Source organism: Oreochromis aureus, linkage group 11 (genome assembly GCF_013358895.1).
Source record: "Oreochromis aureus strain Israel breed Guangdong linkage group 11, ZZ_aureus, whole genome shotgun sequence".
In the NCBI taxonomy this organism is placed as follows: domain Eukaryota; kingdom Metazoa; phylum Chordata; class Actinopteri; order Cichliformes; family Cichlidae; genus Oreochromis; species Oreochromis aureus.
This window is the reverse complement of record NC_052952.1, coordinates 21,175,545-21,193,607: the sequence shown is the minus strand read 5'-3', so window position 1 is coordinate 21,193,607 and position 18,063 is coordinate 21,175,545. Positions and strand designations below refer to the sequence as shown.

General features: G+C 38.2%; 2 protein-coding genes across 3 annotated transcripts in view; both read right to left on the bottom strand.

Moving 5' to 3' along the window:
* The window catches only part of tars2 (threonyl-tRNA synthetase 2, mitochondrial), a 32,323-nt gene extending 23,317 nt beyond the window's left edge, over positions 1-9,006 (bottom strand). Inside the window, exons 1-3 of the transcript XR_004199525.2 lie at positions 8,802-9,006; positions 404-533; positions 69-274 (exon numbers count right to left, since the gene is read on the bottom strand). The gene's annotated coding sequence lies outside the window, so the exon portion shown is untranslated. The remainder of the gene's footprint in view (positions 1-68; positions 275-403; positions 534-8,801) is intronic.
* Positions 9,007-9,197: 191 nt separating this feature from the next.
* Positions 9,198-17,768, bottom strand: prpf3 (PRP3 pre-mRNA processing factor 3 homolog (yeast)). 2 transcript variants are annotated; one of them, XM_031740969.2, is made up of 17 exons: positions 17,616-17,768; positions 17,038-17,191; positions 16,316-16,446; positions 15,749-15,916; positions 15,549-15,635; positions 15,157-15,419; positions 14,919-15,037; positions 14,630-14,817; positions 14,367-14,533; positions 14,183-14,265; positions 12,905-13,048; positions 12,714-12,813; positions 12,506-12,619; positions 12,269-12,387; positions 10,202-10,279; positions 10,053-10,108; positions 9,198-9,954 (listed from the first exon to the last, which is right to left on the bottom strand). In XM_031740969.2, exons 2-17 carry the CDS (start codon positions 17,180-17,182, stop codon positions 9,805-9,807), a joined length of 2,112 nt encoding a protein of 703 aa, XP_031596829.1. In that variant the 5' UTR covers positions 17,183-17,191; positions 17,616-17,768; the 3' UTR covers positions 9,198-9,804. The 2 variants fall into 2 exon arrangements, with proteins under 2 accessions (XP_031596829.1, XP_031596821.1); XM_031740961.2 differs by having other exon boundaries at positions 15,157-15,443; positions 17,616-17,767.
* Positions 17,769-18,063: the final 295 nt, after the last annotated feature.

The window sequence follows — 18,063 nt, the reverse complement described above, 5'->3', positions numbered from 1 at the left end:
GTACAGAATAATATATAGGTTTGTTTTTGTTTTTAAACACTGACAAAACTCTGAAGTGACAAACTGACCATTTGCCGGTGTAGCCTCTTTTTCCTTTTCCTTCTCCTTTTCCTTCTCCTTTTCTTTTTCCTTTTCTTTTTCCTTCTGCTTCTCTCGCTCCTTTTCCTTTTTATTCAAGTTGGCTTTGAACTGGGCAATGACCTCCTCGGGATAAACACTTCTTTCTTCCCAAATGGAAAAGATCCTTTCCACTGACCTGCGAACCTTCCCATCTCTAACAGAGTAAAATGATAAACAACACACAGACCTTAATACCTTTTCAGTGATAGGCATGACGGGTTAAAAGACAAACAAAATGCAGTGATGGCTGGACAGTACTGTAGAATAAACACTATGTACTCACTTGATGAGCTGAGCAGCATTAGGAAGGACCTCTGAGAAGGCTGAACGAAAAACGATGGCATTCTTTCTTTTGCAGTTTTGTATCACATCGTTGGCAAGGTAGAAAAGATTCAAGCGGTGATTGTTATCAGCTGAAAAACAGATTAAAAGCAGAGAAATAAAGGATTCAATCTGGAGTTTAGATCACTATTAGCCTATTTACACTAGTTTCGACTTGGTTTGACCCGATTAAATTTTGGTTGTTTTCCATTGCAATTGAGTACCACCTGAGGTGCGTGGGGTTGTGACGTCATTTGTATGCAACACAAACGGCACAACAAAGGAGGACATTGAGGTGATGTACGATTTCCCTCGTTGCAGGGTTTCAAAAATGGCGTTTTTGATTTTTGTCAAGGACACGCTGTCACGATTTATCAAGTTACGCCACTGACTAGCCAATTGGTGTCATGCAGTCCGCTGACGTCACATTTTCAGATCACCTTAGATTGCTTGGAACCCTGTCTGAGTAGGTACCAAAAACGGACCCAATACCAGGTACTACCACCTCATGGAGCCATGCCAAGCTGACCCAAGTACGTATTAGTGGAAAAGGGCTACACAAGGTGTTCTGTTAGTGTGTCCCGTCTGCCCCTATACTTCCTGTCATCAGAGTTTACATTATTCTTTATGAAATCAATGTATGTTTATTACAAATGAAACCACATAAAAACAAAACAAACCTTTAGTAAAAGCTCTGTTGATCCAACAGGCAGCAGTAACAAAGTTTTCACAAGGTATTTTTACCAGCCCATTATGCAATTTTAAAAATAAAATAAGGAAACTATATGAATACTTTATTTTAAAATTTTAGGCTTATAAATACTCATATCAATCTAAAAATACAGCATCAGTCTGGCCATAGTCAAAACCCAATATGTTTTTTTTTTTTTTTGTTAAGTTGTTCCAATAAGCACTTCCTATTGAGAATTACATTTTGGTCCTCACAGCTATACTGGAATTTGGCAATGACAAATTCTGACAAGTGACCTTGTAATGTATCTAACATCCACATTCTGGCAAGAGTTCAACCACTCTGGCGACTCAGTTACTGTAACTTTGCAACTGTTACCTTAACAGAAATTTCTGCTTTTGTGGAAACATGCACATCCAGTGAAAGCTGCTGCTGGATGTGAATGCAAGCCAACATTAGATACTGTGCTTACAGATGAAAGCAGTATACTTGAACGCCAACAAGGGAAAAACAATTCAGTCATTTATTCAATAAACAACAAGGTATGGTCTTAGCCTCAAGAGCTAGCATTGCCCTCTTTTGCAGAAACGACTTCTGTACGTGTTGTTCACCAGTCTTTGACTTTAGCTTGTTAAAATTTTTAAAGTCTTCCATTAAAAATTTCTTGCATGTATATCCAATTTAATCGCTCCTTGGTGAATTTTCCGACTCTGCTAACTATCATCCTCCTGCTGAAAGGCCCACCAATTTAGTCAACTTGAACTTTTGGACAGATGACCTGTGAAAGCCATCTGCAGTCTACACCAAACATCTCTATTGTTTCTTTGGCTAAACCACAACATCTCTGACTTATTTTACCGCATTATTGTAAGAGGCCTGGAAAACTTTCAATTACCATCATTGTAGAGAAACTATAGCTACAGCAAAAAGCTGAAGATTGTTTCTTCTTGTGATGGTCTGGATTAGTCAATTTATGCATAAGTTTCCATTTCAAGAAGGAATATAATAGTGGCAAGGACACAATGAGTTTTGCTGCTTTAGGGAGTAAACAGATTAAATTCTAGATTTTGGGAAATAAATGTTGTATCTACAAATATCTAAACCTCTTAATGTGTTTTTTACACTTGAATTTGACTGGATTATCACCTCGTCTAAAACAGAAGCAGCTTTTTATAAACACAATCATTTAAAGGTTAATCTACCAGTAAATTAACTTTGTCAAAAAAAAAAAAAAAGTAACAATAAACAAGAAGAAAAGGAGGTGAAAGTATTTCCTCTGCCTCAGCTCTCACCTTGTTACCTTCCATTATATACAGCAAGCTGTGCCAAGATAACTTTTTGAGTTTCTGACCTTTTAATTAAACCCCCAAAAGTCAGCAAATTTTAGGCTGGTAAAATAAACCTTTAAAAATCTTTTTTTTTTTTTTTTTTAAAGTAGTTTCTTAATAGCAATAATTAACATACAAAACACAATATTATGCATTTAAATTTCATTTGAAACTATTAAATCAGTTCCATCATAATATCAATTTTAAATATCAGTGAAACCTGTGGCACAACAGTAAAGACACACAGTGTCAGACTGTGACTAAGCACGAGGAGCTTGAGCAGCCTTCTTTCGCTGCATCTTAACTGCATCCTGCTGCAGAATGCTTTACAAATTTCTCCATTCAAGGGATTATATACCAGTTTACTCTGACACAACCTACACACAACCATTCATTTTTCTACAGTGAAACAGTGCTTGTTTACAACTTCCCATTAGTCTAGTCAAGGGTGACCTTGTAACATTTTAAAACCAAAATTTACTTACTGTTTTAATGCAATATTAATAACTTTAACCCAGTAGTAATTCATGTGGCCATTAGTGAGGTCAGTTAACTAGCTCTACATTGCCCTGATTTGAAGGAGAGATGAGCTGTACAAAAAGGCCTTTAAAAATCTTTAATAATAGCTGATCAACCTGAAGTCAAACTCAAAACACTCATCTCACTAATAAAAGGAATCTCTGTATGCATGTGTGGGATCATCTGTTTTTACTTTTTGAAAACTGTTGTATGATCTACTTTGAACTTGGTATGTTTTTAGTAAGCAGCGCTCTCCGTCTTCTTTTTATAAATTTAAAAGATGTTTTCTGTTTTGCTTGCACAGCTACAGTATTACCTATAGGTGAGGTGTTTAGGAAATTCTACATCAGTACCACCTATTAACACAAGTAAGTCTCAACCTGTGGAAAACACTGCACTGAGGTTGTGGCATAGTTAAATCTCTGCATGGGCATTCCCAGTAATGCTGTGACAGCAAGGAAGGTGAGTTTAACCACCAATTAATTAATTATCCTTTCACAGCCAATGCTGTGCATTTTAGGAATGTGTAAATTGTAGGAACAGAACTTAAGGGACAACATCTTTGTATGAAAATTAGTGAAAACACCCAAACAGCAAACAAATCAAATTTTAATTTGTGTGACAGGAGATCTTTCATCAATCAAATTCTGTTCTAAACTCATACATTAAAACTTTATTTATGAGAGACTTGCATGTGAAATAATAAAAATGTCACTAAGTAGCACAAAGTATACATACTGCTATTCAACATCATGATGTTAGTTGTTATCCTTTAATAACACAAGTATTGTTGGGCAGAAAACTGAGGAAGATTTATTTTTGAAACCTATATTATGCATGATTAGACAAAATAAAGGAACAATGAATATTTAATTAATGTAATACTGTTTCACTGTGTTCAGTTTTTTTATCTTCTTTGTTTCTACTTTAGAAGTGATTTTCCCCCACTTGTTTTTAACTTTAACTGAATTGAAAATTTACTCAGTCATGTTCCTTTTGAATTACACGTTACCTTTATTTGATATGTCAAATTTATTTATATAGCACATTTAACACAGAGTTGACCACAGTGCTGTACATTAAAGTATAGAGCCCGCTCCCGGAACTACATTAAAATACTTCGCTTATTATAGATCAAGATGTGTGTCTATTCTAATTAACTGCAAGACTGACTATACTATAATGCATTAAATTACAATTAGGTAAAAGATACAGTATTAAGCCCAAAAGTTTGAGTATTTTTTTTGTTGTTGTTGTTGTTGTAATTTTCAAAGTCTACAAAAATTCAATATGACAACAAAGCTTAAGAGCTTAAAATAAGCACAACTGAACAGAAAAGTGAGACAAAACTGAGTTAAAAAAAAAAAAACAAAAACTAAAATATAAATAAAATAAAACAGGTATTACAGTTTGACAGATTTCCTTTCTTAAAACTTGGCATAAGAACTGAATCAGCCTGAGAAAAAAAAACAACAACAACAACAACAACAACAACAACAAAACACCACTACCTGTTGTCTATGTGGTGCAGTAGTTGGTCTAAATTATCCATGACAGACACTTTTGCATCTAAAAAAAGTCCATCGAGCATTTTTATCATCGTCCACTCGGATCACACTGAAAAATGTTACTCAAGCCATTTGGGTTATTATTTTGTTTTGTTTTGTTTGAATACTACTAGCACTTTAATTTGTATTACCTAATATTTTTATTTATTAATTTTCAAATTCATATATGTGTCCTGGGTAATTATTTTAATTTTCTGTGGGATGAGACAACAGGATGATAGTCACAGGTGGGCACACTTGAGCAGGTGAGGCACTGGAGCCTAGAAGAGGAGCTTTGCCCAACACGAAGAGGAGATAAGAATTACTGAAATAATCACCGACTAATCAAAGAAAAATTGGCAGATTATTCAACTACAAAAATAATCTTTAGTTGCAGCCCTACAACAAAATCCCTTCTGGTCAGTTTGCTCTGGTCTCCCAAATGGCACACCGCAGTTCATTTGTATTGTCAGCATAAGCCTATCTCATCATTGTTCTGTGGGCAGCGATGCAGGGTGGGAATTATATATATGTAACAAAAAAAAAAAAAGCTCACATAGTGACTGGACTTAGCCACTGACCACTGAAACAGAACGTCCCATTGGACAGATTAACTTTCTAAAACACAGGGCCTGAGCCTGAAAAAGAAGAGCCTGCAGCAATAGTGTGTCTGCTGATTTTGTGTGTTTTCAGCACTTTTCTTTCTTTCTTTTCATACCAATAGATCACATGCTCAAGATTAGAAAACATACTTAAATACTGATGGTTCATTTCAGCTTTCTAAATTTTAGTTCATGCTAACTTTCTTGCAGGAGTTTATGACTACCAGGGCTGTGCTATCATATATCATTCATGATAACATTGGTACAAATTCTGAAATGATATATTACTACAGAAACATCATTTGTTTTCTATTACAGAGTGTGCCCAACAACATCTGAAGCCCAGGCATGTCTGAGAGTGAAAGCAATTGTTAGGATGATTAAGATTTAGTATGTGAAAAAAAACAACCTCCAACAATCTACAGTACTTTGCAATATATGCAAGAAAATGTTTCCACTACACGTGGAACTGACACACACACACACACACACACACACACACACACACACACACACACACACACACACACACACACACACACACGTGTTTTTCTTCTTGAAAAAAGAAAGAAAAAAACCCCAAAATCATAAAGTACAATGAGAGAATGAAAGAGGACCTGCTAGCAGCTGTGATGCTTCACCCAAATATAAACAAATGTCTCCACCGAGCATTGCCGGAACACTCGCTAGTTGCACTCCATATGACAGGATGAATATTACTTATGCAGCTACATGGGCGAAAAGCAGGCCGTTAAGCAGTTGGTTAAAAAGCTAAACAGAGATAACATCCCAGGTCGAAAATATTCTTCAGTTTTATTATGCAGCAACTGAAGAGTTACAAAGATAAGTTTACTTAAAAAAAATAATAACTACACTAAATGTTAAGTAGTTATGTTACACTTTACTTACAGTTTCCAGGAAAAACACTACCCAGGCTACATACAGGTTTACATGTTACTTATGCTGTGTCACTGGATATAATGCTGTGAACTACAATGCTGCTGCTACAATGACAGTAGCTCATTAAAACATTCCTGAAAGGTGCAGTGAACATTCCTGAAAGGATCAGGAAAGTCATCAACCAGGAACCAAATTTGGTTTGTGAATTCTAACAATCTACAACAGAAACAACAGCACAGAAGCACTATTTCAATATGATTTTACCAAGCACTTCAAGCATCCACTTCATTTAATCATGCATGTACCAACATAAATAAAGAAGCACAGAATATGTAGGGCAGGTGGCCTGCCTTGTTCTTCCCACACAACTCTACAAAGCTGATGAAATTTATCTACTGCAGGCTTAAAAATATCAATCAGCCCATAACCCATCAAATCCTATAAAAATAAAGATGAAAGCAGCAAATGTATTTCGAATAGCAATGGATAAGGAGGGAGAGACTTATCAAATGTACTGTAGACACTTAAGGGGCACAAATTAAAGAAACAGAAGTGAAAAAACTGAAGTATATTGCAGAGATTTGCTGTAGTTGTAAATAATACAAACAGGTGCAAATTTATATGGACTTGAGGGAAAAATTTAAAAACAGCGTTACTACATTTTCAACACATGATTCAGTTTGTTTGTTTGTTTGTTTTTAGCAAAGAATGTGAAGTTTTCAAACATCTCATCATCATCCATGGACAGAATCTGTTGCAAAAAGCTCACCTAGCAACTGACCAAAATGCATAATCCTCCTCGGCTTTTGGGTGAGCTGTCTTCAGTAATATAGGTCTTTTTGTTAGCAAGATTACGCAAACAAACTACCAGGCCAAGGTGGAGAATAGGAAAAGGAAGAAGCCATTACATTTAGTGCTGATCTGAATTAGTTTCTTTAAAAATGCACGGTTTGGCATTGGCAGACAAGTGTGCTGATTAACTGCCCTTCCACTGATGCCACTGAATTGCTCCACACTGCGATTACGGCTAGTCTTATTAGATTTATTATGCAGGAGGATTCATAAAAACTCATAAGATACAAGTACATGGAGGGAGTAGAGATAAGACTGCTGCCTTGAAATGTCAACAAAGCAGAGATGACTGCAGTGACTAAGGAAATGCTTTCAAGGCTACAACTCTTCATAACTCTCTCTTGATAACTTGTTCTATTATGGAGGGCTCTTTTAACATTTAATCAACACAACTAACTAAGCAGCTATTTTTTTTTTTTTTTTTTTTGTTGTTATTTGGCCATGATATGTTTTGGGATCTAGAATTACATCCAATTTAGGGTTTTGGGGGGTGCTGAAGCCTACACCAGATGTCACCAGACCTTGATAATGTGAGTCCCTGACAGGTTGCCAGTCCATAACAGGGCAAACACACAGAGACAAAACCATCCACACACACATCCAGTTTAAAACCACAAGTTAACCCAGCATGTTTGGACTGTGGGAGGAAGTTTGAGTACCGACAGAGAACCAACACAGACACAAGGGGAACATACAAAGTTAATAAAAAGCATAAGACATAAAAAGCAAGAGCTATGAGCAATTGTGTTTCCAATATATCTGACATATTCACAAAATATATCTGACGTATCAAAATAATTAGTATATGTTGATTTAAGAAAGCTACAATGATAAGACTCATGCCTCTTATGACACATCTTTACACTCTCAACATCTTAAATCACAATTACTGGTACAGATATAAATTTTATTATTTAAAAGTGCATTTCAGATATCTAGCATGGAGCTTTAAAGGCACAAAATTACATCCTTACTAGATAAAAGTTTAACTTAACTAGACAGGATTTAATATCAGACAACGTAACTTCTACTTCTAATGTAAGAACTGTTGCGCACGTGTACTCTGCTACTTCAGATATAACTAATTAGAAATTAGTCTAAACACGTTATGGAAATGTCAATGGGGATTATAACACGTCAGAACTAAATAATAACTAACACATTTTAAACAGAAGCCAATATTAAAGGGTGAGGTGCTGTAATTAAAATGCATAACACGATATCTACACTGCACATACCCACTATATGGCATTATCGTTAATACTAATCTGACAGGAGATAAATGAAGTGTAGATAGTTTACACGACGTTATGACTGTTTGTTTGGAAAGTTTGGAACTACAACTAGTCGATAAACACGTGTTAATTTTGCACTTTTAGAATAAATGTTAAATGAGCTTGTCGGTAAAAACAAATAATATAATGAAAATGAAAGGGACATACGAGTTTAATTAAAGTGGATCGCTCCTTTATCGCTTCACGCGTCCCATAAATAAACTATGCTGGATACGATCAGCCCTCAGGAACAACTCAAACCACCACGCACCAACTAAAGCTAACATGTAACTGATTAAATCCGTCTAAAAATAATCTTTTTATCAAGTTCGTTCTTCGGCTTAACAGCGCAGTGCCGTGAACCCCGGGAGGCCCGACTGTAAACATCGCTAGCAGTAGCTTTGCTAACATTAGCAGCTAATTTCAAGCAACGGCAGCGTTAGCTTATAAATATGTTGCATATCAAAAAACTTGAACTTTGGTCAGGGGGTAAATTATTGCTCTTTTGTGCACTAAACAACTTTGTCCCTAACGTAATAAACTGCAGCCGAGTTTTGCAAACTGGTAGCGGGTCCAGACAGAAATGCATTTGAAAAATGGCTAAAACACGCTAGCTAGCGGATTAGCTTCAGTGACAAGCTACTCACATTTCTTGAGCCACTTCATCCAGTAGCGGACGATAAGGCTGTGATGTTTCTTGTTTTCAATGCACCAAGCTGAAAGTCCTTGTATTGACTCCATAGTGTTTGAAACTCCCTGAAAACGCCGGTCCAAAGACGCTTCCAGAGCAGCGGTGGAGCTGCGTGAGCCGTGACCGCTTGCAGCCCCTGAACCGGCCGCCATCTTTCCAACTCTGTGGTGCTGCTGGGGATGGGCGACCTAAACTAATGAGGACTGCTGGGGGTAAAACACGCCCCCCGGTTTTACTTTATTAGGAGAGCAAAACTAGAGCTACAAGCACAAGTGCAAAAGAAAACAGTGCACCACCAAAACCTAATATATAGTTTATATATTAATAAAATAATTCAGTTACTGAAAATATGGTGGAGGCGGTGCTTCAAGTTGGTTTATTTAAGACGGTTACTGTACAGAGAAATATAGCAACAACTGGGTCAAACTCCTCCTTTTACCTAAACAAAAAAACAAAACAAAAAACAAAAAACCCACGTTGAGGCATTTTAAACTGTGAAATGTAAGTTTACTCTAAATGTGTGGGGCGTCTCTTTATTGAAGTGCTTTAGTCAAAGCTGTTTTATTTTCACCAAACTTCAATCTTTACATAATCCGACAGTTTCTCGTCATCTCATCACACGTCTCATGTAATGATTTCCATAACATAATGCAATCTGCCAGACTGTATTCAATAATACATGAAATATCTAACAGAAGAGTCTACTAACCAAAAAGATGAACACTGATGCAGACCTACATACATACTGTTCCTACACACATCCTGATCTGTCACACATTCTCACAAAAATATCCACACAGGGTCACTGTTCCTTGTTTTCAATGTTCAAGTCTCTTGATATTGCCTCTTTCCCCTGCAGCAGACAGTCAGCAGTGAAGGCTGGCTAGCTGTGAGGCTATTGATCTGGAGGTTTGTAGGAAGAGAGCCCTGACTGAAACTAGATGCTCTGCTGACAAGTTTCAGTCGTCTGTGGTCTCCAACACACTCTGGCTCAGCGCTAGGTCCCAGTAGTGTTCAGTCCCGTGCTTCTTGAAGTGTTCTCTGGCCATGCTCTCTGTGGGGCACTGCTTGAACTTAATCTCTCCATAGCTACGCTCTTTAGCTGTTCCCTAAAGAACCAAAAGGAATCATTACACTTGCGCAACATCACAAAAAACAAATTCTAATTAAAAGTGAGTACGCAACAGATGGCAAAATGTGCACTCACCTCCCAAATCAACCAACACTTGTTGTTCCTCTTCGTATCATCATCACCATCTGGATCTAATTAGGAATAAAAGGCAGAGATTTTCATTACACTAAAATACTGTATATGCTTGCATTTGCATAAAGAATCAAAATTCACAACAATCTCACCATCTCTCTTGCTGTTATGTTCCTCCCATTTGATTCTGTGCATCATCAGCCTCTTGAACTTTTTCTGCGATTTGGGCCCTAAAAGGAGGGAGAAATGTAGACTTAGGACCAATTCCAATCCAGTCCTCTTCTCAATCTATTCATTGTTTTAGGAGATAAAGGATCTACTACATTAAAGTACTATTTTAAGCCAACTACTTGTAAGTCCCAAAGAGTTTTGTCTCTCCTCCTGGGATTAAGCTGCGGATCTTTCATTTGTGTGGCTAACGCGTGACAGTGCTAAAGTAAAATAGCTCTTCTGGTAAATTTGTACATCACTTTATATATATTTTATTAAAGCACTTACTAATTTATTCATTGTTTTTATTTTTGTTGTAATGATGCACTGGAAAACTGTCCTTTGTACACTGCCTCCCACCCCGTGTTAACAGAGATAGGCCCTTACATTACTTTGACTTGAATACATCATTAAAATGCTAATAGTGAATAATAACAATAATTTTAAAAGAGATACAAATGTCAAAAATTGGGAGGATTTCAGAAACGCTGTTTTAAGTGCTAGGCACATTTTTTAGTAAACTATACATATGAATGCAAACTTAAGAGGTTTTGGACATGGACTAGCAAAATGCGTGAAGAGGGTAAGAAGCAATACATGCAGAATAAAGAAAAACTTTATTGCCTGACTGACGTGTTTTTGACTTGTAGCTTCCGTCATAAAACATTGCAGACAACTTTTTATGACCTTAACAATCTAACAGTTGTAGATTGAAGATGACACTGCTAAACAGAAGGAAAAGAAGAAGCCACAGAGACAATTTATGGATGTAATGAAGGAGGAGATGCAAAGGGTTGGTATGACAGAGGAGGACGCCTAGGACAGGGATACAGGCATCTGCTGTGGAGACCCCAAAAGGAAGCAACCAAAAAGATGAGGAGGAAGAGAAGCACAAAGCATGCAGCTGTCTATCCCAAACCTTTATTATGAAATCCTTCAGCAGCCCCAAATGTAATACACCGAGTAGTAGATAGAACAGACCTTAAACTCTGAGAGTGTTTATCCCATTGCTTTCATTTCTGAAGCAGTACCAGGAAAGACTAAATTTTGTAGAACCCAATTAATTGCCTTCTACATGATTTCAGTAGTTTAGCACCAAAGGGAACAACTTCAAGAATTAAATGATTACATTCATACACTGGGCTCTCACTAACATTTTGCACCCTAGTAGTTAGGCAAATTAGCAGTGGGGAAAAGCTTGTGATTAAGGGCTCACAAGCAGCTTTATAACAAATGATCTACAGATTATTTTTAAAAAGAGCTTTACAGAAACTTCAGATTCAGAATAGACAATTTTTAATTGCATTGCTGGTTCTCATTCTATATTCTAGCTGTAAAAGCCACATGCAAAAGCAGATAAGTAAATGTCTGGAAATTTGCATTGCTAAACAAATAGAATTATATCTCCAAAAGTTGAATCTGTTCATCTGGACGTAGCGTTTTGTGGGAGAAACGTTTCGTCACTCATCCAAGTGACTTCTTCAGTCTCAGCTGACTGCAGGTTTCCCCAAACCTTATAAACAGTACATTTGCATAATGACTGAAACCAGCCCACTGAAGGAACAATGAGCTGTGACTAAAAATAGAATTATAGTCAAAAAACTTTTCATAAAAATAAATAAATAAAGCTGTGCAGTTTTTATGGAGACCGTTCATGAGAGCAAACCAATGCAGAACCGAACATGTATTTATAGATACAAGAATCTGTTCATTAAGGGCTCAGTGACACAGGCTTAGAACAGTTGGAGACTCACCAGCAGTTGCCGGGAGTCACAAGGGGGCACTGATTACAAAGAGGTATACTGTGCTGCAACAAAATCATTCTTGTGATTGCTTTGGTTACTAACAGGCTGCTGCAGTTGCCTGCAGTTTGCATGGAAGAATCCAACTTGTCTGCAAACGCTTGCTAAACACTCGGTGAGGAATAGGGAAACTGGAAAATTGTTTATTACATTAAGGGTAATAAAACAATAAAACATGTCTTGGCATCTGTCGGTGTCGTCACTTACCTCCTTCCACCACAACAATGTTGACATCTTTGTGCAGAACAACTGTGCCTGTCAGGTATAGCTGGTTGGCATTGGCTTCCACCTTAAACTTCTTAGAAGGATTTTGCAGGTTTCGAATCCTGTGTGGGGAAGATGCTTAAATCAGTCGCACTTCCTACCAAATATACTTAGCATTATACATTTTACTATTAACTACTGTACTGTACTTATGTGCTCACTCTCTTTAAACACACACACCTGTACACTGCAATGTGAACACCATTAGTGAGGTCTTCTTTTAACTTCTTGACCTTCTTCTCTTTTCTTTGCTCTGCTGTGAGCTTGCGAGCTGCATTGGCCTCCTCATGGGCCCTGAAATGCAGAAGGCAATGTTAGAAAAACCCTAAGGAAAGCCTCTACAAACATAAACAAAAGGATAAATATGGAAATTATCTGTGTTACTGACTTTTGCCTCTTGGCCATCTGCGCTCTAACATGTGCTTCTACTTTTGTGGGGTCCTGAACCGCCTCCGTCCCCAAGACTCTCATCAGGTTGGAGATCCGCACTGAAAAGAATCAAAGCAAACATCAGTTGAATTCTGTTTAATCCTTCATTATAATAGCTTTTATTTATTCTGGTGATTTGTACATGCATACCTTTGGGCTCTGGTGGAGGCATCAGTCCTAGACGAACCTTCTCTTGCAATTCTTTCTGTCCTTCCCTCCGTGTCTGCCGTCTAAGTTTCTTTTGTTCTTTCTTCGTCAAGTATACACCTAGAGTTACTGGCTTATCTGTGTCAACTAAAGGGGAAAAAAGAAAGGAATATATAACAGCTAGTGATACATAAACACTACTAAGACATTTGAAAGGGGGTGTGAATATGTTAAGAATTATTATTTTTTATTATTATTTATTATGTATTAATTTTTTTCAAGTATGTTCTTAAAAAATACAATGAAATAAAATTAAAAAAAAAAAAAAATGAGGAAACTGGACAAGTTGAGGACAAAGGAAAAAAGTGACAGGCCTAAAAACCTACAGCAGATGAACAAGCTGTCAAGAAGCGATTCTTAAGAAATGAAAACCGGGACAGGCTGAAGTTTGCCAAATTACACAAGAACTGGACGGAAAATCAGCAGCAACAGACTTTATGGCGTGATGAATCCAAATTTGAAATGACTGCGTCATATCAACATCTATATGCACAGAGAAGATCAGGGGAGAGGTGGTGTCAACAGCCATCTGTAAAACATGGTGGAGGCTCTGTCATGGTTTTAAGCTGCATTTCAGTCTGTGGTGCTGGAAAACTTTTCAAAACTGATGGAATTACGAACACAGAAAATTACTGAGATTTTGATAGACTACAAATGTGCCATCTGGAAAGCATGTACTGACAACAGCTTTATTTTTCAGCATGACAGTGCTGACAATCTCAAACACGCTGCCAATGCAGCAAAAGCTGGACAGAAAAAGACACAGTGGAACACCATCAGTCATGGACTGGACTCCCCAAAGCCCCGTCCTCAACATTATTGGAACAGTGTGGGATCATCTTGACAAGAGAACGGAACAAAAGACAACCAACATCCAAAGAAGAGCTTTGAATATCCTTCAAGAACCCTGGAGAACTTTTCCTGAAGACTAGTTGCAAGTTACTCATACCACATATTGACCTTCAAGCCTATTAGAATTGTAAAGCCTCTGTTTAGCCCTAATATACTGTATTTGTATGTATGGTTGCACAAGTTTCAATAACTCACTGTACCCATTTACCATTTTAATAGCTAAATATATTAATATTAATTAATTAAAATGAGAGGTGGCTCAAGACTTCTGCACATTACTGCATAAGGATATTTTTAACAGTTAATAATGATTTTGTAGGACAAAATCTTTTATTTTTAACTTACACATTTTAACTCCTATAGACTTACCTGGTGGGCTCATTTGGGCAGGATGTTCCACCAGGCTGGTCACACCAAACAGCTCTAACTCTTCAAATTTTGTGTCTGGATTTCTTAAAATTAAAAGAAAAAAAATACATTATTATTTTTGCCATGTATTCCACACATTCCTGATAGCAAACTCAATGTTTAAGATCAAAATCTGATTTCTTACATGTCTATGTTGGAAGGCAGGATGAAAGAGTCCCACCACTCAATATTGGGAACCTGTCCCTCTCCAATCTCCTTTTTAGGAGCGATCAGTGCTAGCTTGGTTGAAGCCTGGATTCCTGTCTTCTTTGCTGCCTGGGCAATCTCATTCTGCAACCTTTCCAACTGGGCCTGGTCCATGCAAGAGACACATGATGATTTTCTTTTCTTTTTTTCCTTAAATTCTAAAAATTCTCTTTCAAACAACTAGGACAGGGTTGTACCAACCTTAGTTCTAATTCTCTGAGCAATCTTTTCAAAGCGTCCCTGGTCATGGAATTTGAAAGTCCTGCGTGCGCGCTGAGCTGGAGGAACAGGCACACGCTGGTCGAAGTAGGATGTGGACTCCAAGTCATCTCCAGGCTTCTCCTTCAGCTGCTGGCGGAACTGCTCTCTCTTTACTGCTCGAATGTTAGCTACACAGGGAAAGAAAAATGTTTTGTGGAATATCAAAACAAAGAAAACACATTGTGCATGTTTGTGTACAAATATTGGATCACTGTATCCATGTATGTACCTTTGAGCGTAGGCATGCGGTGTGTGAGTTCAACCTCTTTGCCACTGGCATCTACAGTTCTTCCCTTCTCATCCAGGATAAGAGGTGTCGGTTTGTTCACCTCCTTGGGTTCTACTTTGCTGTAGTTACACATAAAGAGAAAGCAGTTCAATGTCAATTGAGCACAAAGACATCACCTACTTTTTTCATGTCTTGTGCATATTTTAAAATCTTATATTTATAGTCTGACATCACTTACGGTGGAGCAATCCCCATGGCATGTAGATTAGCTAGTGCCACAAAGTTTTGTGGCCCAGTGTTCCCCAAAGCTCCGAGGATGCCAGGTTTCATAGCTAACTGGGACTGAATGCGAGCCTGTAGCTCAGCGGCTTTACGGGCCTTCTCAATTGCATCATTCATGAAGCTGGCAGCCTGGTAGGGAGCGATGGATGACCCACCACCAGCTGCTGCAGCACCAGCAGTGCCAAGAAGTCGAGAGAGTGGAGGGGCATCCAGCTGCGACTGTGGAGTGGGAACAGGCAACCGCTAGAGTCAGAAAGAAATTAGAAAGGTTTTAAATAGAATTTACAGCCTGAAAAGGCGGCAGTTCTTTATTCAGTATGTATTTTTATGGGAAAGAAATCTCATTACTGTTGTAGCAGGAGCTGGAGCAGTAAAGCTTAGTTGTTTCTTCCTTTCTTCGATCTGTTTTGTGGCTGCTTCCATCATCTGTTTGATCTGTTAGGACAGCAAAAGGATTCAGAGGTGACTGACAAAGAAAATAAAGCGACTATACTTACATATACACATATATATATTGTCTACTGTCTATTGCACCAAGTATCATGTACCTGCATTTTGGTGAGCATGCCGGGGCTCTCTGATGGAGGTCCTGGTATCACCTCAGGTTGCTCCACCTCCTCAAAACGGGGGACTCGTTTCCTCTTTGCCGTTGTGCCATCTGTTGGCTCGGGAGTTTCTCGCACTGCGCCTGTGTCAGCCTCTTCACCAAACACATCCTGAGTACAACCGGCAAACACACAAACACCAATAAAAATAAAAAATAAATATCTTATGCAGCAATTAAACTTTCCGTAAGAATAATCAGTATTGTATCAGTGCAGTCCATGTAGAACTAAAGTTAAGTGCCATCTGAGTGAAACCTCAGTTAAGTCTAATGCTGGAGTAAAGGAAGTGTAAGGGGATGTTTACATTGAGGTTTAAGTTAATCAAACTGAGGCTTAACACAATCAGACTAATCACTGCATGCATTGAATGCAATGTATTTAATTTCTTTAAACGGGTCACTTTTGCTTATGAGCTTGTTTTTTGTCAGAAAACTCCTCACCTCCAGATCTAGTTATTCAGTTATATAATGATAATATAAAGTATGAACATTTGCTATGATGTTAGGTTACCTTAAGTTCTCTCTTCCGGTTTTTTTCTCCAGATCCTTTGTTCCCACGTGTGCTGCGGCTCTCCTCGAGGGCTTCAAAAAGCCGCTCTACAAAGCCTCCAGCAGAGTCATCGAGAAAAGGACGCAGTTGGTCTGAGGACAATAAATATGAAATAATTAACACTCTGAAAAGAAAATACTGTTACCACAGAATAGCTTAAATACCCACATAAGAATATACACTGACATTTAAACTACAGCACCTACAGAAGTCACAGTCTAACAGACCGAGCAATTATTTCCTAGACAGATGAAATAAATAAATAAACAAACAAATAAAAGCAATAGGCAGCTTTCTTTGTACTCATAATCTTTCATTTGAATGAACAAATGACTGCAGTATTTTAACTGGACAGCAAATCTATTACCTTTGCAAACAAGCCCTGCTGATAGCTACATCGCAGATCCTCACGCCATCATTTTGTGGGTTGGCTGTCTGCACTATGTTAAGAACCCACAGCTTGGTAGTCATGTCAAATACTCCTAAGAAGGCCAGATAGGTTTTCAGACTGCTGTTGGACTCTTGCTACTTGGCTGGACTTTTTTCTCTGCAATGATGGGTGCATTTTGTAAGAAGGTAAAACAAATCACCCTGGGATATACCTCTGATGTCAGAGGCACTTTTGGCTGAATTGAATCGTCACCAGATCTCTAAATAAATAAGAGATATTTCTCCGAACTTACCTATGGTCTTCCTTTTGTCTAGTCCCTTTCCCACACAGTGCAATGCTGCAGTCACCACAGTGGGCTCCGAGAAACCCAGCACCTTCTTCACAGTGCGTTCCACCCATGGCCTCAACTCCTCCACCTCCCGCTTTGGAAGAGACATCCTCCAATCCTGCAGAACATCAAATACTTATGTCATGGATTACCGCTACTGAGCATGGTTATTACTCAAAATCTTCGTGATTTCTGGCCTTGATTAGTCCTATATCACACAAATGTGATAGTCCCAAACATGAGCTCCAAAACCCGCCGTCCTTTATTCACTTAGCTACAGCTGCTCTGACACAGACGTTCACCAGTTTGCAACTAATAAAAACTCCCACATAAACAGTCAGTCACTCCGAACTTGCTGCACTTTGTTAGTTGATGAGTGTTAAATCAGACTGATTAAATTAAAGCGCCAGCCCGTAGCAACATACATTGTTAAATCAATCACATCCGCCAAACCTCCCTGGTTAGATGCTAACTAACGTTAGCACACTGGTGTAAGCGAGCTACCATCACCGGGGAATAACTGCTTCATGAGGCTTACAAACCTTAGATTACTCTTCTATCGTAGTCAGCCCGTTTACGCCGTGGAGGTCAAATAAAAACGATGAAGACTCAGACGCGTGAAACACTCAACGTGCGAAGTTTTCTCCAAAACTTTCTGTTTAGTCGCGCGTCCGCACGACGTTTCTGTTTCAAGCCCCGGAACAGGAAATGGACGCAGCTTCTTCTTCGTGGACTTTTTCCGCAGAGTCGTTTCGTTTCAAGTGTGCGGTGTTTCCACCTATCTGCACATGTATGGAAATATCCCTGTTTTCCACAAGGTAAAACGTTCTCCCAAATAGTTTTAAAAATCTGAGGGTTAAGGTATTTATTTATTTAATTTATTATTTAATTATTTATTTATCCGTGAAAGTTCGTTCTTGACCAGGTTAATGTTGTGTCGTTATAGCATTATGCCCATAGCGCAGGGTTTTTCTAGGAATTAAAACTGTC

What these genes read in the sequence shown, in the direction of transcription:
- prpf3 (XM_031740961.2), bottom strand. Translation starts at nt 17,182, where the DNA reads ATGTCTCTTCCAAAGCGGGAGGTGGAGGAGTTGAGGCCATGGGTGGAA. An exon ending in CTGCCTTCCAACATAGACAT is followed by an intron (nt 14,266 to 14,366) that starts GTAAGAAATCAG and finishes TTTAATTTTAAG; the next exon opens with AAATCCAGACACAAAATTTG. An exon ending in CAGATGGCCAAGAGGCAAAA is followed by an intron (nt 12,620 to 12,713) that starts GTCAGTAACACA and finishes TCTGCATTTCAG; the next exon opens with GGCCCATGAGGAGGCCAATG.